At 35.3% G+C, this 27,987-nt stretch overlaps 1 protein-coding gene across 1 annotated transcript; it reads right to left on the minus strand.

The window, feature by feature from the left end:
- Positions 1-2,459: 2,459 nt before the first annotated feature.
- On the minus strand, positions 2,460-27,876 carry LOC126967220 (homeobox protein koza-like). The gene is made up of 3 exons (XM_050811711.1): positions 27,351-27,876; positions 22,260-22,373; positions 2,460-4,025 (listed from the first exon to the last, which is right to left on the minus strand). The coding sequence occupies exons 1-3, from the start codon at positions 27,766-27,768 to the stop codon at positions 3,655-3,657; spliced, it is 903 nt and encodes a 300-aa protein (XP_050667668.1). The 5' UTR covers positions 27,769-27,876; the 3' UTR covers positions 2,460-3,654.
- Between the last annotated feature and the right edge of the window lie 111 nt (positions 27,877-27,987).

Consider the following 27,987-nt stretch of genomic DNA (forward strand, 5'->3'; position numbering starts at 1 on the left):
CCGCGATCGGTGGTATCGGTCAAAGTTCGAAGTCGGTCTAAGACAGCGCCATACAACGGTGCGATAAGCCCCGCCTTATTCGTTCGAGCCGCCGCACCTCGCAGATGATGCTAGCTATACTAATATATATAATATTCATTTTACACATTTTTATTTAAATTATTACAATAGTTACATAATACTATTTACAATACTTACATTATTATACTCATACTTATACGTAGATATAGAATAAGTTAAAATCACGTATGAATGTTTAAAGTGATATATTTTAAAATTTACCACTAGTTTGGAAGAGGATGAGCTTTAATGAGAGGAAGTGGCAAGAAACTCTTACTTAACCACAATTTTCAATAAATATTTATTTTCTTCTTCTTCATTGTTTTACAAATTATTAACATACATCTATACCCAGTGACGCAACAAAAATACCAAACGTGTTGTTGCGTTGTTAAACAAATGTAAAAGAATTTAAAAAAAACCAACATCGCTATTGAGTATAGAAGAAACATCATAGATTCTTTTATTTAATTTAATTTATAATATAATATGCATAGGACCGCGTGGACTTATACTTTGACAGAGGGGAACTCCTGCGTATGACTACTCCCCTCCAAACCTAGCTCTGATGCTAATAATGCTCCATTTTGAACGATACTTCTTTGAGAAAAAATTACCAGAGTGAATGTTTACGATACGCACACTGATACCCAAATTCGTTGAATTTTAATCCGCCAAAGGAAACGCAATGTATACTTGAAAGACAGGGGCGTGCATATCATATAGGCAATTAGGCAGTGCGTACCTCGTTATAAACCTAAATAAATATAGTGTTAAAGATAATTAAGTTTAATTTGCTTCCGTTATTTTAATACCAAACTTCTATTGAACACCCAGTCATAAAAATTTTCCTTTCGCTAGATACTAAATACCTACGGTAAGCAATGTTTGCTTATTGCAAAGCTCTACTACGACTAGTTAGATCCACAGTGCCTACCTTGCTAGAAAAGCGATGCACGCACCTGCTTGAAATATTCATATTCTGCGATCCAATTGTTGTCTGATGTGACTGATAAAACTAGCATTGTACCGCGGCTATCAACGTGACTGTGAGGCTGTCCGATATTGTTGCTTCAGCGATGTCAGCAGAGGTTGAATTTTGTTTTTTTTTTTTTTTTTAATCTTGAACTTAGTTAGCTGTTATATATACAAGCGCACCCGACAGATGCTGTTCTGTCAATAGAAAAAAAAATGATTTAGGTATTCGGGAATAATATTGTAATTAATTTGAAAAAGCCATTGGAAATGTGAAATTAAAGTTAATGACTTAAAAATGAAACAGAAATCTGAAAGATTTTAAAAGTATTAAAATGATTTGTAGTTATTAATATGGCATTTGTGTAAACAGCTTTTACATTACCGCTTTATAATTGCCAATTATTCAAAGTATTAAGATGGATAAAGTATGTTACTCGTATCCTTAAGAGATAGACATATGCCATCGCTAACTTTTCTGCAGACCTATGTAAGATGCATAATTCCACCATACATTTATTTTGTTATATCTCAAAGGGTTTAGACAGGGTTTTCGTTGAAAGCTCCTGGCTTCTTTTTTTTCCAACACCTCCAACAAATATCGTTAATGTATACAAAATCTTTGACAAATTATATACTAAAACCTTCCTCGAAAACCACGCTATCCATTGGTGATATCAGCATGAGAACCGGTGAAGTAGTATTTGAGTTTATTGCGAACAAACAGAGAGACAGACGCGGCGGAGGACTTTGTTTTATAACAATTTTATGTAGTGATTATAATTTAACATAAATATTAATGTACCTTGATCTGTATTCATATGTAAATGTGTCGCAAATAGGACATGCATATGGACGAGGTAATAAAAGTATCGTGTTAAACTATAATGATATATATTTGGCAGAGACATTAACGGTGTTTAGCATTTTAAACATTTCGAAAATACTATGGCACCTAACAATTGCTTCAACAAAACATAAAAGTATGTGTTAATTATTTCAAAAGTGTATTTTATTTAATTACTGATCTATCTTTTCCTGCTAAATTAATGAGACGAGGCTATCTGTTTTATTGAATGTTCTAAAATGTGTTTAAAATAAAGCTACAACATTTTATGAACAAATGCTCGATGTCATTGTTAGCTCCAGTAGAAGACGCGACGCGATCGACTCGTTGTAAAGTGAAATAAATAACGTTTTATATTATAATATACTAGCTGACCTGTCAGACGTTGTTCTGTACGTAATAAATAAAATACTGTTTTTTTTTTTAAGAATTTGTCAAGAATTATTTCGTAAAATATGCTCCCTGTTGTTATAATGAAATTGTTTCACAACATCACTGTCAAACCGTGCGACAATATGATCTCTCATTGGCAAAACATTAACGCTCGCAGACACAACAATAAAAACTAATTAAGTAAGTAATAATGTTAACAAAGATATATATTATGTTACCGCCCCAACCCGATCTTAGTACAAACTAGTTTATCCTAGGCCAAACCAGTTCATCCTGTTATATGTTTATAGATAAGGCTCAAGTGTCAAGGACTAAAACAAAATTTAATTGAGATCTATCCAGTAGTTATTTCATGATGCGCACACAAACGAAAACCTCTTTTATACGTTGCTCTCTACAAAATTTACATTATACATACATTACTAACATGCGAAAATACGTTTGGATCAAAAACAGCAATGTGTCCATAAATAACAGTTTTACGGGATATATTTCTCCCTCCCACCCTCGCAGGATCACTTACAATCTCCTTCTTAGTGATCAGTTCACTATTTATCTACTTTTATAACACCACCCCACGTGTCCCCTTTAATAAAAAGGTAATTTTAGCTATTATCTAGTTAAGCATTGTAAATATAAACGTGGTGTTTGATTATTTATAATACGCCACCAATAAGTTTTTAATTCTAAGCGTCTAGGAAAATTTAGATAACCATAGAAAAGGAGAAGAATTTTTAAAGCGCGTATTTCTGCCGTGCAGCAGTAATATGTAAACATTACTGTGTTTCGGTCTAAAGGACGCCGTAGTTAGTGAAATTACTGGGCAAATGAGACTTAACATCTTATGTCTCAAGGTGACAAGCGCAATTTTAGTGCTGCTCAGAATTTTAGTGTTTTTTTAAGAATCCTGAGCGGCACTGCATTGTAATGGGTATCAATTACCATCAGCTGAACGTCCTGCTCGTCTCGTTCCTTATTTTCATAAAAAAAAGCAATGTGATGAAGCTTTACAGAATTGTGATCGATATAATATAAACAGATGTAAAACAATACTAAGCGAATTTAAATAGATTGTTGCTATTCATCAGTGATTAGCAACTGCGCAGGATTGGGACATAGTTAGCAGTAATCGCTCAACAAACACATAATTAACAAGTCGATGCACACTATTTGATAGCAAACTTTGATAGGTACCTACCCACCTTACTTACCTACCTATAATACGGTTTATTCAAGGAACATAATATTTGTTGTTTGCAGTTTGAATCAGTCAGATCATGCTCTATCAATCAACATAACAAATTTGATTCGTCTCTTTTAGATCTAATAGTGATTGTAATTCTGTTTGCATATAAATCATAAACGATTTCCTAATTTGATTATGGTGGTGATGACGTCATAGTTACAGGTGTGAAGACGCAACTTAATGGTGCATAAGCGTACGGGTTCAAAAGGGAATAAGCTTGGTGGGTATGTCCTAAGATATGTCCCGGTAGAAGTCCCTGCCGTTGTGCGATTTTCAAACGAGATGTCAATTGTTTTTTCCATTTTGTTCTCCTATTCTGGAACCATGTTTTTATTTGCACCTCCGTAAGGCCCAATGCTTTTGAAAGCTCCATTCTCTTCGAAACGCTTAAGTATTTGTCAAGTTTGAATTCTGCTTCGAGTCGCTCCAGTTGTTTTGCGCTGTACGCTTGTCGTGGCTTTCTTTCAGGCCCTGCTCGGCGCGGTCTTCTACTGCTTTTGTCATCTACAAAATAAAAATAAAAACATCTTTAATGACATAAGTGACATTATATAGATAAGTATGACTTGTAACGGATACTTTAATGTCTAGATCTCGTAGACGTTACAATGGATCAATCTTTTATTGTGAATTTGTTTTTTAGCTATTTCTAACACAAACTATACCAGTGGGAGGCTCCTTTGCACAAGATGCCGGCTAGTTTATGGGTACCACAACAGCGCCTATATCTGCCGTGAAGGAATAATGTTTAAGCATTATTGTGTTTCGGTCTGAAGGGCGCCGTAGCTAGTGAAATTACTGGGCTAATTATATCAAGGTGACGAGCGCAATTGTAGTGCTGCTTAGAATTTTCGGGTTTTCCAAGAGTTCTGAGTGGCACTGCAAGTAATGGGCAGGACTTCTCAATTACGATCAGCTGAAAGTCCTCGCTCATAAAAAAAACTATTTTTCATATAATTCTTTTGAACTGCCATCTGCTATGCAATAAAATTAATAAAAAACAAAATATCAATAAAGTGTTGAAACACTTCTTATGTCTCAGGTATTAGCAATGAAGTTCTATAAAAGTGTTTTTGTTTGCGGATCTCAAAGTTAAGGAAGCTGACTCATATCATACAAGATTGTAATGAAAGTCAAAAGTTAGTATATACGTCCGTATGTATGTCCTCATTTACAAAGTAGCTGCTCTCACTAGAGACAAACACACCTTAAATTTTTTCGAACAGTAATCGGAATTGTAACAGCTTCTCGTTAAGTGGCTATAAACACAATCAGTTTGTTTACATTTCGCCTGCGCAGTTTGACAACTCTTGTATCAACAGAGTATTGTGCCAAGAGTATAGCGAGTGATGTCCTCGCTAACAGACTGCTAACAGTTTACATAAGTATTTTTACATATCTCAATGTTTCTTGGCATTTTAAATTAATATTATCATAGGTTTTGGTTTCATTTATAAAACAATTGTCATAATAGTTTCAGAATAATAAAAACAACAAACTAAGTAACAAAAATTAGTGTCAATTTTATTGAAATAAATTGTTAAAATATCTGCCCCAGTAGTCTAAGATAGTCTATGCGATAATGTTCAAGATTTGCCAGTATTACTTACCCTTGTATTTTATAGTTATTTGTTTTTGGCAAGTAGGTAATTTTAAGGCGTAAACTGGCCACTTCTTCATTAGCATTGCAAGATCTTAACTCATACATTTTCTAGGTGATCACAGTATCTCTAGTCAAAAAAGGGTTTGGCCAAAATGATTGTTAATATGACATTAAATATTATCTGTTTACTAGTGTTAAGGTTTACTAAGGTTTTTTATCGTGTGTTAAGGTATTTGACTGCGTGCTTCATAAAATGTCACGTAACATTCTCGTACGAACTATAGCTAGGGCTTGTTAAGGCGGTGGACAAACACGTAAGCTTTGTTGGTAATTATCGAAGCGGCAGCTGTTTACTAACACCTCGGTGCGAAGTCGCGACCACCGTCCGTCGCGTCGGCTGGCGACAATTCGACGAACATCTTCGGACGCATCATCGGAACTACGATACCGTGTATGTTCTGTTAGCTTTGCCTATTAGAGGGTTTACTTCACATTTTTGACATTAAACGCTATTTGCAAGAATTTTCATGTATTCAATGTCGTTTATTGTGAATGAACGCGACCAGGTGAGTGTTAGTGTTTAAAGGTCCGTACACGAAGGTTGACGGATGTTATATAGTATGTTTGTTCCTGTTGTCAACATCATGATTATCACAGTTCCTAGCTAATTTGCTAATGTACTTATGAACATAAATAGCATTATCAAGAATATATTGAGATATAGGTCATGAATAGCGAGATTAGCCCTCTTCTACAGCACAAGGATGCTGTAAGAATGTAAATATCGGCTGCACTAGCCCATAGGACTTAATACTATGAAAAGAACTGAAATAATCTAGTCGCGCCGTATCAAATTCAGTCAGTTAATTGTCAAAATCTTTTTAACTGCGTATGCTGCAGAACTAAATCTATTAGCCACTCAAGAGACTAGAAATGTAGCAGATTCCACTGGTTTTATCACCTCTACGTTTATACAAAACAATCACGTCTACATTTTGACATTTAGCACGTTAACTATATAGGTAACTATTTAACATACGGTTATTAGCGCTAAACCAGTACACGATGTCAGATAAAACATCGTTTACTTCGTCATATACGTGGGGCACACTAAAAGTTTTGCACTTCTAGCTAATCGGTACTATTTGAATTTCGAATAAAGCAATTGGCGGGATATCTCTCTCCGCAAGACTGTGCGTCGTCTTCAAAATGCTTTTGGTTGAGCACCGTGAGGCTATGGTTTGGATGACGAATTTCGTGAACGAAATAATGTGGCTACTTTTAAGCGGCTAATTAAAGAAAACCAGCGGATTTCCTATGAGACAAGTCGGGTACTATTGGGGATTGGTATGAGCCAAATTCAGAAATTTTACACGAAGAATTGAAAGTTCTGAAACTTTGTTGTCGTTGTAAACTTCATGAACTGACAGCGGAGCAGAGGCGGCATTCTTTTTCTCAGATACAGGTCCCATCTGCACAATTCCACTTGAAGATCAAAAGAGTTACTATTGATTCCGAGTGGTATTCTATCACTTGTTTACCCAGGGTGAAAAAAGAGTCCGCGAAAGACGACCAAATAGTCGCGTTCTCCTACACTATGACAACGCTTCTTCACACACAGCCAAAAAAACAAAGTCATTTTTAGCTTTCGAAAAAGTACAACTCGTCACTCATCCTGCACATAGCCCCAACCTATCATCCTGTTATTTCTGTATTTTCCCCAAAATCAAAGATTTGATGAGAGGTTTCACTTTTACCAACTCCAAAGAGGTAGTGATAGTCAAGCAGCACGTAGAAAACATGTCTTCAGTTCTGCGGTCCTCCTGTTTAAAAAAATGGTTTGATCGCATGAAAAAATGTTTAAAATGTAAAGGAGAGTATTTTGAAAAGCAATAAACATTTTGGTTATAACGTGTTGTTTTTTTTTAGTTACGCATAACTTTTAGAGTGACCTACGCAGAAATAGGAATGTCAGAAAAAAAATCTAGAGAGCAGAAGCAAATTCCTGCTCAGTTTGAATTACTATATTGTTTATTAATAGATTATATATGTTATTAATAGATTATATATCTTAATATGTATAAATTACGTGACACGTTGTTTGTCCGCGCTTGACTCCTAAACTAATGAACGGAATTTAATGATGAGTGAATCAATGAGATAGGATAGTTTTATTTCGATTTGGGACCCATAATTATAAACCGACTTTAAAAAAAGGAGGAGATTCTCAATTCGTCGGTATGTTCTTTTTTTACGTTTGTTACCTCAAAGCTTTCGACTGGTGTACCGATTTTGATAATTCTTTTTTTATTTGAAAACTGGTGCTTCCCGTGTGGTCCCATTGTAATTTGGCTAAGATCTAACAATGGCATCCATGAGAAAAGCATGAAAGTCTTAAATTTGCTGTACATACGTATAGCAAGGTGGATGATAAATGTACGAATACCTCAATATCGTGCGAACTGATTTCGATGATTCTTTTTTTATTGGAAAGGATATACTTCAAAGATAGTTGGGTGAGAGTTTATTTATTTATTTTTATTTTTCATTTTATTTTACAACTTTAGAAAACTTACAGCTAGATACATATTAAAAATTAATCTATTATACAGCACATAGCTATTTACAAGTTTTCACAAATAATAACAATTTATTGTGTATAGTCGTTTACCTACATTAAATATAATATTATATAATCTACATTGCTTTATATAAAAAAAAGTTTTTATTTACTTGACTTCTAAATGGAAATGGTGTCGTCTTGAATAAGTCAAGATCGTATTCACTATTAACTTCATTATAATTTTGCATGCTCTTATAAGAAAACTGTTCTGTCTGTAATTACATTTTACTGATTGTATTTCTAGTAGGTTGCCCCGCCTTTGGGAGCTGACAGTGGTTCGTAAGCCAATCTGCTCTTGCAGTTCTGCACAGTTAACTCTACCGTTTGCTATATTTAGTATATAAGTAATGTCTGCAACACGTCGTCTTTCTTGGAGAGGCAAAAAATGAAATTTTTGACAGCGTGACATGTAATTATGGTAATAGTTTTTTGTACGGAATTGTAAGTAACGTATGAATCTTTTCTGTATAGATTCAATGCGGTTAATGTACACATTATAAACTGGATTCCATACTTGAGATGCGTATTCTAGATGGCTACGAACGTAAGCACAGTATAATATTTTCATCAGTTTAATTGATGTTAGTTCCGAACACATCCTTATGATAAACCCTAATGTTTTATTAGCCTTAATGATTATATTGTTTATGTGTAGATCAAATAGAAGCTTTGAATCAAAGATGACTCCGAGATCTTTAATGGATGATACTCTTGTTATTGATGTTCCAGATATTGAGTAATTTTCATGTATGACATTCTGTTTTCTAGTATATGTGCAAATAAAGCATTTTGAAATATTGAGATCTAATTTGTGTTCTGCAGAATAACTAACAAATTTATCTAGATCAGTTTGTAAAAGTTCAGCGTCTCTAACACAATTAACCGGGCAAAGTATTTTCATATCGTCAGCGTAAAGTATTATTTTGGAATGTTTAAAATTAGAGGATATGTCATTTACGAAAATATTAAATAAGAGGGGGCCCAGAATGGATCCTTGTGGGACTCCTGAAGGAATACACATAGTAGCAGATTTAAAACCATTTAGAACAACGACTTGACATCTATTGGCGATATAAGCTGAAAACCATCGATATAAGTTGCCTCGAATCCCTATTTGTAGTAATTTGTCAAGAAGAATAGAATGGTCAATTCTATCAAATGCTTTCTTAAAGTCAGTGTATATGACATCTACTTGGGAAGGCTCCGACATATACTTTGACAGTGTTTCAGTGCAAAGAAGCAAATTCGATGTGGTTGATCTTCCATGAAGAAAGCCATGTTGATTTTCACTAAATATGTGTTTTAGGGCAAATTGAATTTGCTTATGCACTATTTTTTCTAGAACTTTGGCAAAAACACATAGTTTAGAAATTGGTCTATAGTTTTCCACTCGGTCTTTAGGGCCACTTTTATGAATTAGTGTGATAAAGGCTTTCTTCCAGATATCAGCTAAGATGCATTCATTTTTGGAACGTCTATAAAGAAGTGTCATGGGAGTACAGAGATTATCGGCGCACCTGATGATCAGTAAGGGTGGAATGTTATCGGGACCAGCAGACTTGTATGGATCCAAGCCTTTGAATAGTTTAAGAACTTCTTCTTCACTTATTTCTATATGGGAAATATCACTGAGCGAGTTATGGATGACTACTTTTTCTTTATTATTGACGGAAACTGTGTTGTTGAGAAAGTTTGAATGAAAAAAATCTCCGAACATATTACAAATCTCCTCACCATTACTTGAGTATCGGCCCAAGTAAGTTTGGAAAGGTTCTGATTACGGGATCCATGACAAAGTAACGGAACTCTTCAACTCTTAGGAGCAAATTAACGATACTCGGCCGAATCTTTTTTATGCTATCCGGATATTAAAGTCATCTACCATAACATAGTTATGGTCAAGTAATTGTCGTAGTCGAATATGATGATCAATGGGACTCCTTACCGACTTACAGTAAGGGTGCGATCTATGGTAGAATATCTAACTGTCTGTAATCAAATTGCAAAGCACTTACGTTCATTGCTACATTGAAAATTTTTGTATATGTACACATATTTAGATAAATTGTTAGTTAGTTACTTCAAATTTACTAAAATCAAAAAATAAAAATATTTTAAGAAAAAAAAAACAACCGACTTCAAAAACACTATTCCAAAACAATAGATATAATATGCACCAAAATGTATAAAATAATTGCGTAATTTTATACAATCTAATTAATTAATCTAATTCTAGTAACGATTATTGTAATTTTTGGAGCCGGTGTCATCCAAGATAGGTTTGTAACTACATGCATATGCAAACCTATCTTGGACACATCTCACCTATAACTATATAGTTATAGGTGTGATGTGCTTGAGTCGTGAGGAGACGAGATGCGAGAGCGGGTCGCGGCGGCCTTCCGCCGATCCGATTCCAAAAATAACAATTATCGTAACTAGAATTAGATTAATTAATTAGATTGTATGAAAATACGCAATTATTTTTATACTTTTTAGTGCATATTATATCTATTGTTTTGGAATAGTGTTTTTGAAGTCAGTTGTTTTTTTTGTTAAAATATTTTTTTTATTTTCATATTCATATCATATTTGTTTTGTATGGACATATTTTCTATGAGAAAATTTATAATTGCACGTTTTGACAGTTCTGCGCTGAAAGAATTTCATTATAACAACATGGAGCATATTTTACGAAATAATTCTTGATATTCTTGCTTTATATCCAAAGAATAATTGTATTCTGTTGTAGTCTGTGGTATTGTCGATGCAACTTCACACTTCATACGTGCAAGCGAGATGGACATATATATTATTTAACGCATAAGGCAGAGAAAGGATGTTTGTTTGACATTAGACAATAATTAATAACAATTAATAACAACTTACCTCGATTTTCAGTTTATTTCAATTTAAATTTGTTTTCGTGGTCCTTACTTCTTAGTACAAGGAACGAAAAAAAGCGGGACCGTGCTACGAACTTTAGATAATCGGAAGTGAGCCACTTGACCGAGTTCGTGACGAAATACCGTGCAGTTTTAGAAAATAAAAAAACTCACGACGTCACCAACAAAGAAAAGGCAAAAATATAGCCTAAAAACCTTAAAAACACGTCCTAATTATCCCACCGATAGCTCTTAACCGGCTCCCAAAGGGGCCGATAAATATAATCACCCGATATAGTCCTAATTCGTTCGATAACCTCTATCTGCCTATTGAAAAATTCGAAATTGCGCTATCCGTCGAATTTACCTTATCTAGTTGTTTAACTGAGGATTGAAAAATCAATTTTAATCACCCGTTACGTGGGCGCTATTCACCTACGAGTTCTGATGGCTACGGCTACGGAAGAAGAAAGTGTCAGTGCCTACGCTAGATATTTTTGAATTTTTTTATGATTATGGTTAAGTTCCTATGTGTTCATTTAATGTCGCGCGTGTAGCTCTACTCTGTATTATATAAGATTTGTAAAACAATTAAAATGTAAATCTTGACTTAAAAGAGTGGCAATGAGTTTCTTGCTACTTCTTCTCATTAGCTGAATCCTTTACGAAGTAGCGGTAAATTCAATAAGAAACAATATTTTTATTTTTTTGACATTCATAAGTGTCATTTCCGTGACCTACATAAGTAAAGTGTTTTTGAATTTCAATTTCAATTTATAGCCGCTGTCTGCTCCTATGCTGGCTTTTACCCAATCATTACAAGTGACCGCCTGATTTGACAGTCTTAGAAATAAATACAGAAACAAACTCTGTTTGAATTATTTAAAAAAAGTATGATATTTACATCTCATTTGGAGTATGTTATATTTGAATTAAAAATTAAGAGAGAATTTAAGCGATATTAATTTAGAGGGTAGTAAGAATAAAAAAAATGAGCTAATAAATTAGCTCAATATTAAAAGAGGCTGATTAACCCATGGTCTGATCTCAGTTTTCAAATTACTGGCAGAAAAATAGCTTTTTATTTGGTAAATATATTATCAATACAGCTTTAAGAGGCGCCTGTTTCTAGTATGCTCGAAGAATTTGATTTGAACAAAGATCTGAATCTAATAGCGGTGGTGGGTTCCTATAATAAATTAATTTTGAAGGCACCAAATTTTTTAATGTACATAATCCTGCGGATTAAGTCTTCAGCTCTCTTGAAGACCGACTTTATGCTAATTTATGGCGTGTCGTGCGAAGGTGGATTTCACAGGCAGGAATCAGGTGAAACAGCTCTTCGGAACACTCCCCGTGATGAATGAGGTAGAAGACGCACAATGAAGCGACGTCTCAACGCAACAGATCGCCTGCCGACCGACCATGGCGAAAGCCGTCGGTCGTTGATCAACTGGTGACCCTAGATATGCCAAGAGCTGGCGGTTAATTATGCTCTCCATGATTTTGGACAGCAATGAGTAATAGTTATAAGCCTGTAGTTTACCGGATCTGAACTGTCTCCTTTGTTTTGGATCGGATGGAGAAGGACTGACTTCCATGACTCAGGGACTACGCCTTTTGAATAAGAGTGCCGGAATAAACGCGTTAGCACCGGTGTCAACTCAGGGGCACACGTTATAAGCACGATTGGAGAAATGCCATCCGGCCCGCTCGACTTCCTGACGTCCAACAGAGCTCGCCTAACAGTTTTCTGTCTGAACTGTACTTCAGGCATTGAGCTCTGACACCGCGGATAGTCGGCGGTGTTTTGCCGTTGTCGTCAAGAGTCGAGTTGGAGGCAAAAAGAGCGCACAATAGATTGGCTTTCTCTTTTGCCATATGGGCCAGGATGTGATTTCTCATGTACAACGGTGGCAGGGACGGCTGGTTAAAGTTACCAAGAGCAGTTTTCGACAATGACCAGAACTTATATGTTCCAATCGGGTAACTGGAAAGCTGCTCACCGATTTTGACAACGTGCTTCGATTTCGCACGGACGATTTGCCACTTAAAGAATCTGGAGTCACGGTTGTATTTCCTCTTTAGAACTATGCAGTTCGGAGCCCAGCGCCGCAACCCAAGTTCGATACGCCTGTTTTTTGCAATCAGATGCTGCTATAACTGACGTATTGAACTAGGGCTGTCCTCGACACTAACCTATGCGAAACATAGCGGCACTAGGCACTAATTCACGCCGGTATTCTGTGCGAGTTTGATAATTAACCCGGACGAGTCTGGCCCGAATGTGCTGACGTCATAAGACAGCAGCGTGAGTCTCCCACTTCTAAAAAGCCCTTGGTCGCCTCTTACGACACCCTTGGACCTGAGACTCCCCTTTTCTTTGTAAGCCCTGGGGAAGCACAGGGCAATAAAATGGTGCTCAATTGTAAAAAGAAATCCTCCTCCCTTTGCGTAGCGCTTCAGTAGTTCTTCCGATTTCACCACCCTATTTTTTTTTAAATTATCAGTTAGGAAATTACCTGAAACGACTCTCTTTTATATTATATAGTCTCTATTAATAGCCCGGTACACAAACATTTTACTAAATACCAAGCGTATGGAGAGTTTTAAAATTGCATTTGGCTCCATACCTACTTTGTGTAATGCAATCACAGCGATGCGGTTCTCTTTATCACCCCACTCCATTTTAATATCACAAAATATTGTTCAATGTATTGGCGCCAAAATGAGTAAACACAATGAACAATCATATAAAAATTACAAATTCAAATTCAAAAATATTAAGAACTATCAAATTATTTAAAATTCACAATAATTTGTTGTAAAATATATGCATTTTATCACTAAAATTATAATTTTGTAGTAGGCTGTATGTTGTTCTTGTGTGCCATTTCCGATGATTAAACGATTTATGCAAAACATGTTTGTTTTTCCTCTCAAGTGACATTCGGCTGATTTACGCCCTCGACTGCAGCTCGCAGCCTCGTGTATAGTGAGCAACTTAGGTCACTTATATTATAAATTCATAATATACTATTGAATATTAAAAATAGTGTTTAACTTAGAATACATTTTACAGGTATTTTTTTTTCGGCTCTGCTCGGTGAGATTGGTTTTGTTTAAAAAGAACACGATGCAATACTTGCATATTCGAGATGGCGACGATTAACTCCGTAGAGTATAATTTTAGTTTTAGGTAATTTGTTACCTTTGGTATTTCTTTTACAAAAAGCCCAACCTCTGTGCTGCTTTAGTGGTACAGTGGTTCACTATTATGAGACGTGAATTTCAGCTTTTTGTCAATAATAACACCTCAATCTCGCATTACTTACACTTCCTCAAAATCAACATTACCAATCTCGTATCGATCGCATGTCGCATTACAGCCAGCCGTGAAGTAGGAGTGAAGTTGAATCATTAATTTCAACGTATACCGGAGTGGTCTTAGGCGTCAGGTTTAATATCTAGTTCCCAATAGCATTAGTTCGAACCCGAAAAAGGTTTTTTATGGCATAATATTTTATAAAATATATAAATATGTTTTTTTTTCTTTCGATAATTATGCTGATATTCGTGGTTTCTTAAAATCACACAGCTGATTTTTGTTCAAAACCACAAATTGATTGAAAAACAATACTGAATATAAATACGGGGTGTATTTAAAGAAATTTTCAAAATGACTGCAATGCTTCTTTACAATAAAATACAGTTTTTTCGGCACTAATGGAGTGCCTTTCTACTTATATTTTTAATTATATTTCCATCAAAGCATGTTTTTTAGTTTTTTAACTATTATTTAATTAACGATCATACTTTCATCGTAGCACACCACCGGGTTTGGACTGAAAAAAAAAATCGTTAATTCTGAAGATCATGGTCGAAGAATAAGACAGCCTATATTGATGATTGAACTGTCATCAGTCCTTGATAAGTGCGTAAAGTTTCAAACTGGTCCGAGGTCTGTTAGGAGGTTGCGTTAAAATTACGTTCAAATATATTTTTACTTATTAAATACATATGTAAAAAATTTAAGTGTGGTACTAAAAATCTTCCACCTCAGCGCAGGCGTTCGCCAAGGATGCATAATATCACCGTTTCTGTTCAATGCTTACACAGAACTGCGCCTTCTCGAAGACTGGACGGATGGTGTTGCTATTACGATAATACTACTTTGTTTGCGACCAGTATTAGTCCTATGGAAGAGCTTCTTCTAAAAAAGGAGCGCGTGAGTCTAGAGATTGGATTAAAGATTAACCGCAGTAAAACCAACATAATGATTGTAGATCGAGCCAACAATAAGTCGCCAGACCTCACAGAGATTGCGAACTGCGAGGTCGTGCAATCATTTGTATATCTTAGTGCTGTTTTATGTAAATCTCAAACAGTGGAGGTTGCGTAGATGACGTAAAGCGCCGTATGGCGATAGCAAGAACTGCAATACACAAACTGAAGAAAATATGGAAGAACAGAAACATAACAAACACTTGCAAACACTTGATTTTCCCATATTTTTGTTTGCAGCAGAGACGTGCGCTTTGCGAAAAGTCGAGAAAAAGAAAACTGATGCTCTGGAGATTTGGTGCTGGAGGAGAATGTTGGGAGTTTAGTGGACCCTGTTTCACACCAGAATGGAGACGCCACTCTCGAAAAAATCTGCATAAAACAACGCCTTTCCGTGATAGTACAGAGTCGCATGCTTAAGTTGTTTGGACACGTGTCCCGGCGCGAGAATGAGTCTATCGAGCGCCTTGTCGTGCAGGGCAAAGTGGCGGGCATCAGAGTGCGAGGAACGTCGCCCATGCGATAGACCGACCAAATTAGGTCTGCTATCCATTGCTGCTACTGTGTCCATTGAACGAGTGTAACAGGCTGTCGGCCAGCAGGGAAAAGTGGCGAATGCTCATGAGACGAATCACATCTGCCCCAATAGACGTCACTTCGTGTTGTCCAAGAACTCTCTGCCAAGAGTGTCACGAAGAAGAAGCTAATAATAACGGTGTGTTAAAAATATAACGTAGGAAAGTCAATGGCTGTTTATTATAATGTCAGCAGTGAGGATACTTAGGCTTTGAAGGTGACAGAAATTGCCAATCAGCGGAATGGTTCATTCAAATTGGCTGCTTCTTTTTCTCATTTCAGCAAATTGGAACATGACACTGCAGTAACGTTAAAAATCAAAGAAGAGAAATAGAATTATATTTATTAACCATAGAGAGTAACACTAACATAATATAATATTGCAACAACACTTGGTAAGCGTCAAGAAGCTACATCAGTTCGTAATGGGCTATGACATGAGGAGAAGAACTGATAAGAAATTTCCAGCCCGTCTTTTAAATCATATAACAACTAAGACTACTTAATTTAATATTATACTTCTTTTTTTAATTGAAAGCTGGTGCTTCCCGAGTGGTCCTATTGCAATTCGTCCATATCTGACAATGTCTTCAATTTGCTATAAGTATGTGCGCGACAAATGGACGAATAACTTAATACGGCGCCAACCGATTTTGATGATTTCTTTTTATTCGAAAGGATTAAACTTCAAAAATAGCTATCCGGATATTTGAGTCACCTACCGTTACGTCGTTATGGTCAAGTAATTGTCGTAGTCGAATATGATGATCAATGTTAGCTCCTTAATGCGATCTGTGGCAGAATTTTAACTGTCTGTACTTAAATTGCAATAGGTTTAAGTTAGTTGCTGAATTGCAAAATTTAGCAGATCCACACATATTTAGACAAATTATTAGTGAGTGTACTTCAGATTCACTTAAAATCAAAAATAAAATAAAAAACAACAAAAAACAACCGATTTACAATAAAACTATTCCAAAACTTGATATAGTGCAATGTGCTTCGCTGATTAGCATTGTACATGGGGCACACTAAAAGTTTTGCACTTCTAGCTACTCGGGACTATTTGAATTTGAATATTGAATATTGAGAGAAGCACATTGCTTGAGCACTGTGAGGCGATGGTTTGATGAATTTGAGAGGGGTCAGGTTTCTTTACATGACGGATTTAGTGAAGGGCGGCCTTCAACTGCCGTAAAATAATATAGCTACAGGTAAGCGGCTAATTCAATAAAACCCATATATTACCTATGAGACAATTCGAGGACTATTGGGGATTGGTATGAGCCAAATTCAGAAAATTTTACACGAAGAATTGAAAGTTCGGAAACTTTGCTGTCGTTAGATCCCTCATGAACGGACAGCGGAGCAGAAGCGGGCTCGTATGGAAAGGTGCTCACAGACGCTAATGAAATACGACCACGGATATTCTATTGCTGTTTATAACATTGTCACAGGAGAAGAAACGTGGATTTATTGTTATGAACCCAAAAAAAAACAGCAATCTTGTGAATGGGTGTTTGAAAATGAGAACAGGCCAAATAAAGTAAGGCAGACAAGAAACGTTGGAAAAAAAATTATAGCATTTTTTTCTTATCTACGGGTCCCATCTACAAATTTACTTGAAGATCAAAAGAGTGTTAATGCCGAGTGGTATTCTACCATTTGTTTACCCAGGGTGTTAAAAAAAGTCCGCGAAAGACGACCAAAAAGCCGCGTTCACCTACATCATGACAACGCTTCTTCAGACACGGCCAATAAAACTAACCCATTTTAGCTTCCAAAAAAGTACAACTCGTCACCCATCCTGCACATAGCCCCGACGTAGCACCCAAACAAAGTTTTGATGAGAGGTTTCACTTTAGCAATTCCGAAGAGGCAGTGATAGCGTTCAATCAGCACGTGGAAAACATGCCTTCAGATCTGTGGTCCTCCTGTTTTGAATGGTTCAATCTCATGAAAAAATGTTTAAAATGTAAAGGAGAGTATATTGAAAAGCAATAAACATAATATTTTGGTTATAACATGTTGTTTTTATAAGTTACGCAAAACTTTTAGTGTGAACTACGTACTTATACATTGTTTTACCGGCAATGTAAGGTATCAACTAAATTAGGTGAATAAGTGACCTACGTATCAATGCTGTTTTGTAACATTAGTAGCTTATTTGGGGCAAATCCGTTGATGTTCTAGTGAGTGAACGTGAGTTTCTTTAGTTTAAATTTGCACGGATTGTTTTTGAAATATTGTAAAGTGAAAAAAGGCATAAATAGGCATTAATTTTCTCAAAATTGATTCCTTTAGAATTCTTTTTGATGTCATTTCTAATATAGTAAACACTACTACCGCTTCGGAAACAAATGGCGCTCTAAGAGAGAAGACGCGGCGCAAGAAACTCTCCTAGCATTCTTTTTTTGTCAAGCTGTACATACTTGATTAAAAGAGTAATAATGAGTCTCTTAATACTCCACAACTTTTTAATTTTGATTTGATTTAATATCGCAACGTATTACTGGCTTACCTTGTCAATTCTCTACATTACTTAATGTTAGAATAATTGGATTGGGGGCCGAGTATTGTCGGACAACACAAATGTAATTCTAACATTCTATCACCTCGTTAACGACACAGAATAGTGATATTTCTCACCCGAACCCTCAGTACATTATAACTCATACACATTAATCTAAATGAGGGATGATTGCGTGCGAACAGGAGAGATTGTCTCGTGCGAACAATCACACCCGCGCCGAGCGGTCACGCGATCTCGTTACGTCACAAACGTTACAGATGCAACAACCATCGCTCCATGATTCAAAGAGATATCGCCACGCGTCGACGTGGCAAATAAATAAATCTCAAACAAAAATACGTATAACATTATAAATATACATATGTATAAAATACGATTTTTTTAATAATTACTTTTTTATTTTATTTAATATATAAATATATATTTTTGTTTTATTTCCATATAAATCGAATAACAATTACCTACTACACACGTTACTACCTAAAGCCGATGCAGTGATGTTATATAATAATATACATACATTAGACGTTTAAAAAAAATAAAAATATTATCCGTTTTCGTACGAGAAAGTAAAATGGAGACAAAAACTTTTTTGCACACTGTACATCGATATTTGTGACACACAGCAATACTATAGATAGTATACTACTCAGCAATACTATACTATAATTATTGAAACTCAATATTCAATAGCCCTACAGATATTATAGATGAATTCCGGCTTATAATAAACCATCCATCGATAACGAAAGTATCGATACTTCGACAACAGATGTACGCACGACGCGATGATGGCCCGGTAGCATATTGCAGCGTGACCGCGCGGCCAACTCGGCGAAATATATCGGGGTGCGCGGTAGGTGCGGGACAACGTCTCGCTCCGCCCAGACACTCAAGGCCATTGGCAGATACAGAACCCTTAACAAGACGGTCAAGCACCATAACATCTTAGTGAGGGTGGCATGCGGCTACACCATGCAACAGTCTCAACCAACTGAGGCGATTCCGACACGTACTATATATTTAGTCAGGCCATAAATACTGTTACAATTAAAAATAAACAAAACATTACTATTATTATTTTGTGAAAAAGGTATCAAAACATCGGCACAAGTGTATCAAGACACCATTCTTGAGAAAGTAGTGAAGCCCCTTAACCACACCACGAAACCAAGAACGGTCCTTCTAGCAAGATTCGGCGCCGGGTCATAAAGCTCGGTCTACGCAGTCTTGGTTGGAAGCTATGTTTTGGACTTCATCAGAGCTGAAGACTCGCCGTCGTTTAGTCCCGATCTTAATCCGCTGGATTATGATTTATGGTCAGTTTAAGAGGGTATGGCTTGCTCTAAACGTTCGTTCGTTAAGGCTCAATGATAATTTGGAGTCCCTAAAACATTCCGTACCATTGGCAGTGAAAAATTTTCCCATCAAAAGAGTACGTACTTCTATTGATAAATGATAACTGGCCTCAACGTTTAAAGGATATATATTAATTAATTTTGACAGATGACGGCTTTTAAAAAATGGAGGAATCCACTACGTCGCAACTGTTCGCTTTCAAACTTAGCCGGATTATACTTCGTTGCCAATCGCAAATCTGTTATTACTACTATTTCAAACTTATGCCAAGTCACTGCATGTTTCATACTAAACTAAATTTAAATTTTTACACGCTTTTATATTTTTGCACGCTGTCTGTCATTGGGACGACATATAGCTTACCAGCGATAAAAGTTTGTACAGAAATTTTAATTCACGCGTCCCAATATAAGGCAATAAGAATGACTTATCGGGTATATTGGGACAATTTATCTCTATCTGTAGATAGTATATTGGGAACGAACGGCATTCTTATTGCCTTATATTGGGACGCGTGAATTGCAATTTCCATACAAACTTCTATCGCTAGTAAGCTATACGTCCTCCTATTGACAGACAGCGTGTACGGAATACGGATAGTGTGAGTAACCGTCGATAAGTTTATTGGGACAGAAAAGTCAACGATAGTTACGATTTTTATCTCAAGTAAGAGATAGACTGAATATTGGGAATGGCTGTTATTGGGTATATTGGGATAGCTTCAGATTATTGACAGCTAAATACTGACAGTAGAAGGTACTAATTTATCACTAACTGTAGATAGTATATTAGGAACGGCCGTATGAAAATGCTGACTTTATTGCGAAATGACAGTGATAATGTTACTGCAGACGACTGGAGTAAAGACTTGTACAGACTGGATTATAGAGTATAGACATGGAACACAAATAATAGAAAATTAGAAGACTATATTTATAAGAATAAGAATTAAGGTTAGGCCATAATATAAACATGCAAAGAGATTAACCGTATAACAATATGCCATCAAGAAATAACTTGTACAAAAAAAAAAACAAATCAGGCCAAGTCAATCTATTCATTTAAAACATAAAATATTTTTAATATTAATATGGTCTAAGTGAAGGTCTGAATAAATTGACTGACTTGGTATTGGATTGTGTGGATGTTATTGGGTACATGGATGTCACAACTTTTTACGGTAGGGCTTGGTTTTTTTTACAAGTTATGTTTTTGATGGTACCTCACTTCTTTTTGACTGGTGACTCTCGACAGTGCCACGTAAACTTGCAACACAAACACCAACACCAACTGCATATATAACTTTGTAACCTAACATATAATATATGGGATTACAAAGTTATTTATGCAAATGGTATATCTAAATAACTGGGTCGAAATTGCAAAATTTTTGGCTTTCCCTTGATTTATACACTAACGGCCTTACAAATAAAATTGGCATAAAGTTGTAACAAAGCATAAACCAAGAATATGTAAAATGCTAACAAATAGACATTTTGCTTACGAATGGTTTGTTCGGACGTATAACGTTTCCCGCGTTTATTTGCAAGGCAGCTTGTCATTCGGAAAACTTCAGAATTATCATGGGATTGACAGTGGTGTCAACGATATTGTAAACATTTTGGTTCTTTTTTTTTTTAAGGCCGTCATTGTATTCTAAATTTGAAGCATCTATGTCTGCTAGAAGTGCCTTAGACTTTTGAGGATCAGTCAGTCAGTCAGTGAGTGACAAAATGAAGAAACTTACTAGTAATAAGTCTTAAACGTACTGGTTCAAATTGAATGAAATTAAATATACCGTGTTTATACAATACCTGCTTGGTAACTGAAAATTCAGGCTGATAGTTTTACTTGGAGTCGAAAATGGCTTGCACTGCCTCGAGAAATGAATGGTACGACCGTGTCGCTTGTTTTTGCTCGACTTGGCGGGGGCACTGCCGTGGCCCCAGATTAGCATTGAGCGGAGAAAAATTAAAGTAAAATGTAAAATAAATTTGCCAATGACCGCTCTATGTGTTAAAATAAGACCTATATAAAACGTATTGAATGAATGAATGAAAAGTTTATAAATAACAAACACAAACCACACCGAATAATACAAGTAAAAATGACTTACACAGGAAAAAATATAATTAAGTTAAAAAAACACAAATATATAAAAATATAAATATCAATCATATGTGCATAATATTATAGTGATTATCACAATTTAAAAGTACTGTGTGGCAGTTATTGCAGCTATCAAAAGGAGCTGACACAGCGTCATGCTGCGTTGGTATAATACCGACACAGCGCTGATTTTCAGTAGCCCCCTGGTGATCCATTGAGTAACTACAATTGTTAAGTAATATTTTTTGTTTTATTGAAGGTTCCATTAATATTTTTCTTAAAAGATGATAATTTGAAATTTGGTACTACGAGTACCTACTGATCAGAATATGGGTACATAAATATTAAATAAATAACAATTTTAGAAATATTAGCAACAGAAACAAACAAAAAGTTCAATCCCAGTTGTTATGAGTTATTAATAGACATAAAATGTAATAATATAAGATACTAGGAATTCAAATAGTCATAAGAATAAGGTTTTTAACTTTTTTCCGGAAAGTTCCAACAGTCTTCAAGCTGCGAAACGGTGGTGGTATATCATTCCAGCACTTGGTGGCACTGTACCTAAAACTTCCTCAAAAAGAGGCGGAATGATGGAGTGGGACTGATAGGACATTGAAAGCGAACCTTGTTTCTAAATTAAACTGACTGCGCTGACCTAGCAATTCCAATTTATTATATAAATATTTTGGCGTTTTTGTCATAATAATACCAAAAAAGCAAGTAAAAGAGACGTTACTTTAATAACATAGAATATAATTACCGTAGAAGGAAGATGAAGGTTGATGTGTAGCCAGCCAGTGAGCGTAGGCATGGCCAGCCAGGATCTCGGCGCCACTTAACCCACCAACCTCCACGTTGGATGACGTTGATGATACTGCAATTAAAAGAAATATAGTCAGTTGAAATATGAAAGTTTATATAGAGCCTACCTAGGCGTGCCACAACATAATATCCATAACAGGGTTTGATCCTTGGCCTGTTTTTCTATTTAGTCTACATTAACGATTTTTCATTTATGGTGCAGAAACTCGCGGTTAAAGTTTATTTTGCTGATGACACGTCACTTTTATTCAAAATAAAGCGGAAAGGCAATACTGTGGATAGCAAATTGCACATTGATATTATGCTAAAAGTATAAAATTGGTTCACAAAATAACCTCTTGTTAATAGTAAATAAAACAATTGTGTTCGATTTCAACTAGGAGGAATCACTGTGTGCACTTGGTATCTTCTGTGATTTATCTAAGGCTTTCGATTGAGTTAAATATTCAACGCTGCTCAGGAAGCTATGTCACTGTGGTATAATAGGATCTGCGCTCGACCTTTTTTCTGATCTAACGTTTAAATAATAGTATTCAGAGGTTCGATGTGAATGGCAGGAGATCTCCTGGGACTCCTCTCGATATGGGGGCACCACAAGAATCTATTCTTGGACCGTTCCTCTTCCTAATTTACATAAATCATCTATCTAAACTTTGTAGAAAAAATAACACAAGGTAGATTGCTTGCGTATGACACTGAAAAGAAGTCAAATTTTGTATAAAGAAGTAATCAATCTGTATCTGACATCGTGTACTAGTTTAGCGCTCATAACCTGTTATTAAATTATCATAAAACTAAACATATTAAATTTGTGCCAAATGTCAAAAATGTAGATGCAAATATTTTTTTAAACGGAGAGGTGATAAAACGGTGGAATCTGAAATATTTCTTGGCATTACTCTTCATTCCGAATTGCAACCATATTGAAGGATGGCAAAAAAACTTAGTTCTGCAGCATATATTGTTAAGAAATTAGACATTTAACTGACATTGATACTGCGCAACTATTTTACTTTAGTTGTTTTCATAGTATTATGTCCTATGATATTTTTTTATGGGGCAGTACAGCCGATATTAATACCATCTTTGTGCTGCAGAAGAGGACTACTCGCGCTATTTATAACCTAGATCCCAAAGAATCATTAAGAGAAAACTTTTAAGAAATAAACATGTTGACTGTTGCATCTCAATATATTCATGATAAAGTTCTAAATGTTCATAAGCACATTAAGGAATTTGCTAGAAACTACGACAATCATAATGTTAACACGTGGAACAAACATAAACTAGTTATGCTTACTACTTGACTAAGTCGAGTTAGTAAGTTTTATATTAGGCGATGTATATGCTTTTACAACATGATCCCAGAAATTTTACAAAACAAATTTGTTACAAAATTGTTAAAATGTTCAATTAGTCATTTTTAATCCAATTTTATATAAATATATTTGAATTTGAACTACCAAATGAAAAAATAAGCAGAGGAAATGCTAGATTGCAAGACTCTGTAATTTGTAGATTCGACTGTTTTCCTTTGACCATAGATAGTAAATATCAGTAACTTAGCAAATAGACTGAGTTCTGCAGCTTTCAGATGACTGATGTGAATACAGCTCGTTTGGTGTTATTCGCGTACTTCCATAGCATCATGTCATACGGTTTACACAAATTAAATTTGAAACAAAATTTTTGAACGATGCAGGACCTCTCGCGTTCCGTGTGAGCGCTCTTTTCGATGAGCCAACCGTTCGAGTGACGCGTCGTTGTTAAATATTCTATGTATGTCTAGTTCAACTCTCAGGTTTTCAAATTTAATTTGTGTAATTAATCCCAGAAGTGAGGGTTATCACTTAAAAAAAATAACAAATTGTCTTACGGTTTGTTATTAGGAGGAAATGCGGATATACGTAGTATTTTTGTGCTCCGAAAGAGGGCTATTAGAACAATTTACATTAAGCGACCAAGAGATTCGCTGCGAGAACAATCAAGCGGATAAAAGTCCTAACCCGCACAATACAAATATGATATGAACATAATGTATATTAAAAAGATAAAGAAAAGTCCCATCTGACGGGCTCGAAAGAAGCTATAAGAAGGGGGCTTTATAAAATAAAAGAATATAGAATATAAAAGAATGGAGGATCTCCAAATTCTGATATATCGATAGATAGTATATTATAACGAATTACACAGAGCGACACGTCTGGACTCTGGCGGTACGTGAACACGTACCGTCTGCGGAGTGTCAACTGAAGATGAAAGAAAAAATTGTACGTGCCGTTTATTTAAAAGATGTTTCTTTTAAGTTCTTCTCCCATTGACAAAGCCCCTGTACGAACTGATGTAGTTTCACGACGTTTACTGAGTGTTGTTTCAGTATGTTATGTTATTGTCACTCCCTATGTGAAATAAATATATTTCTATGTCTTTTTCTACAACACAGACTAGGCCAGACGTGTACTATATATACTTCTTTCTTTCTTTAACATTATACGATGATGACACAAGTTTATTCTACACGGGTCAATCAATAAATACCATAGTATAAAAAGCACAACATGACCTTGATCTTCTACATGAATGGTTGCAAACAAATTTACTAACCATAAATACAAGCAAAACAAATTATATTATATTCGCTGCAAAAAATAAAGAAATTGGTCATTACAACCCATTGACTATAAACAGTCAAGTTATTAACAATGTTAACAAAGAGAAATACTTGGGATTAATTCTTGATCCTCAATTAAAGTGGAAACCGCATATAGAAAGTGTACGGAGCAAACTTACATCCCTAACAGGAGCACTTCGTGGAATGGCCCGATGCCTCCCAAAAAAGGTGCGGTATTTAATATATAATTCCATGATAAAGCCACATATAGAATATTTAGTAGAAATTTGGGGAACGGCGGAAAAAACTAACTTAAAAAGCTTACAAATAAGTCAAAATAAAATTATTAAAACTTTGTTTCGATACAACTACCTAACTCCTACTGTTCAAATATATCGGGAAACAAAATTAATGAATTTAAATCAAATATATAAATATAACACATGTATTCTCATAAGAAAAATTTTAACTAAGGATTTACATACACAAATTACATTCACAAAAAGAATAAACATTCAAAAAATTCTAACAAGGCAAGCCCTCAATATTTGCTTAATAAAACCTAGAACAAAATATGGAACAAGAAATATAATGTACGAAGGGGCAAAATTGTATAACAACCCCCCAAAAGATATTAAAGAATTACAATCATTAAATGTTTTTAAAAAAACGTTAAAACACCACATTTTGAAGGATTTCTCATAACTTATTTTATTAGACCGCTTCCGGCTATGACCATGAACGAGACCTTAATAAACAAATACCCTCATAGCTGTCATTATAATAAATAATAAAATAGTGTAGGTGTTTTATTCATTACTGTAAACATTTATTTTATACGTTACCCACCTATTTCGTTATTAATGTATCTACCTAATTAGTATTTATTGTAACTCTGTGTAATTATTGTAACTTTAAATATAACGTCTTAAATTGTGTATAGTATATAACGATTTGCCGCTCAATATATGTATCATGTTAGTTTAAGTATCTCAGTAAGTGAATTTGTATTCTTTTTGAGATAATAAATATTCTGAAATCATACTTCTTTAACATTTCCTTTTAAGTACGTATCTTTCTGCAGTTAAAGTACCATTTTCTATCACCAATAGTTCGGTGCGGCTTTCGGAAGAATTTCCAGCCACACGTGTATTGAGCCTCCGTCGTGTGGGACTTTCTATTCAACTCAAGCTTGGTTATAGTGCTCTCCTGGTCTTCTATTTTATTATTAATTGATCTTTAATACAATCATAAAAATCTAATTATCTTTTGAATCTAAAATATGATCATAAAGATCATGACTCTCCTGACCCAAAACATGTTAGACACTTTCAGTGACCTTTCAGCATCAACTGAGAGTATTGAACAGGCCATTGAAAAACTATTCCTGGCAATTTACCAATCACTTGCCCAAGAACAAAAACTCAATGGGGCTGGGCAAGAGGAGAAGATAGCGTCCATAAGCTGGGACACCTGATTCCATTCTCAACACCATATTTTGCCGATGCACGGCTGGGTGTGGGGTGCGATATGGCTGCCGGAAAGCAGGAATTGCCTGTTACAGTATCTGCGGCTCATGCAGTAACGGAGCCCCAATTGAAGACACCATTCATGATGATGTTGACGATGATATTTAAGATTAAGAAGAAAATAAGAATTTACAGACATGTGTAATTTTGAAATGCAAGTTGATTTTATTTTGAAGAGTGCTGCTGTGTGGCGTGGTTGTGTCTTTATAAAATGTGCAAACACAAGCCAGCAACCGCATATCGCATTACCGCGTCGCTGCACTACGCGGCACATAGTGTCAAAATATTATTTTTGCACTAATAATTTTCTTCTGCACACAATAAAGAAATAATGACTATATGCACGTCACTATCGCACATCTTGTAATGTTGCTCGCACGCATACTGGTATAGCAATAACGCTAGCTGCCGCTTATAGTAGTTGTAATGCTATTAGGTACCGTCTAGCCACGTGAATTGATCGCAGCGCAGCGCCGCTTTAGTGGGGTCTGGCCTTTATGTTGCAGGTATTACGAAAAGATGTGGGGTGGGTACTTAATGTTTCAGAACCCTAGAATTGGCATTAATTATAGGAAGTAGTAGAATATTGGATCATCTTATATTTTACTATTAAGAATTAGTTTTTATTGAGATTTTACTTTTGGATATAACGTAGGAACTACTAAGTTATATTAAAATTATCAAAGTTTTATAATAATTATGTAATTAATTAAAATGAAGTAGAAAAGAAAAACGACATAATTAAAAGTTTGTTATACATTACATACATACATTGTACATGCGTATACATACATATATATCTTTTTATATGCATTCAATGATAGTTTCTATCTAATAAAAATTTTCAACCCTTGCATACTTAACATAATTAAAATATTTTTGTACAAACCGTTATGTTCATCAGCTGCTTCATAGTCCTCTTCATCAACCAAATTTGCATCTGATTTATTTTTAATATTTCCTAAAATATTGTCTATTAGAAATGTTTTACTTTTACTTCCACCTAATATATTTTTAGCATTTAAACTACTATCACTTAATTTTATTTTACTTATATCAGTACTGTTTTGATGTTTTTTTAAACGAGTCGAATACGGTTTTGTTATATCATCGTTCATATCACTGTGTTCACTATTCTCACAAATCACATCAATGGTCTCATTGTCACTATCTGATTCATATTCGTCGTGTTCTTGATGAGTGTAACTAAGACGACCACTCTCACAGCTACTTGTAATTTGGTCTAGGCTTGTCATTGTGAATCCTCCTTCTTTTAAATGAGCAACGGCAGTAGTGGATTCAGCCATTTATATGACCAATGTGAGCATTACTATTTATTGTTCCAAAGTAAAAATGGACATTCCCGGGGAAGGTCTTCAAGACACTGGGTTCTTCCGCGATATTTGAAGCGAAGTGATAATTGCTTCTGAAAATAGGCGTTACTAGTTCAACAGTTGCGGATGCTGTAGGAAGATCTGCATGTACTCAAACGCTACTGGCTTGGAGAAGCGAGGAGGGGAGAGCGC

This window comes from Leptidea sinapis, chromosome 12 (assembly GCF_905404315.1).
Source record: "Leptidea sinapis chromosome 12, ilLepSina1.1, whole genome shotgun sequence".
Classification (NCBI taxonomy): domain Eukaryota; kingdom Metazoa; phylum Arthropoda; class Insecta; order Lepidoptera; family Pieridae; genus Leptidea; species Leptidea sinapis.

Bases quoted from the DNA above. Each gene is read 5' to 3' on its own strand.
- LOC126967220 (XM_050811711.1), bottom strand. From the start codon at position 27,768: ATGGCTGAATCCACTACTGCCGTTGCTCATTTAAAAGAAGGAGGATTC. The intron at 22,374-27,350 runs GTTTGTACAAAA...TTTTAATTGCAG, and splicing joins AGCAGCTGATGAACATAACG to TATCATCAACGTCATCCAAC. The intron at 4,026-22,259 runs GTAATTATATTC...TTTATTTTGTAG, and splicing joins ACCTTCATCTTCCTTCTACG to ATGACAAAAGCAGTAGAAGA.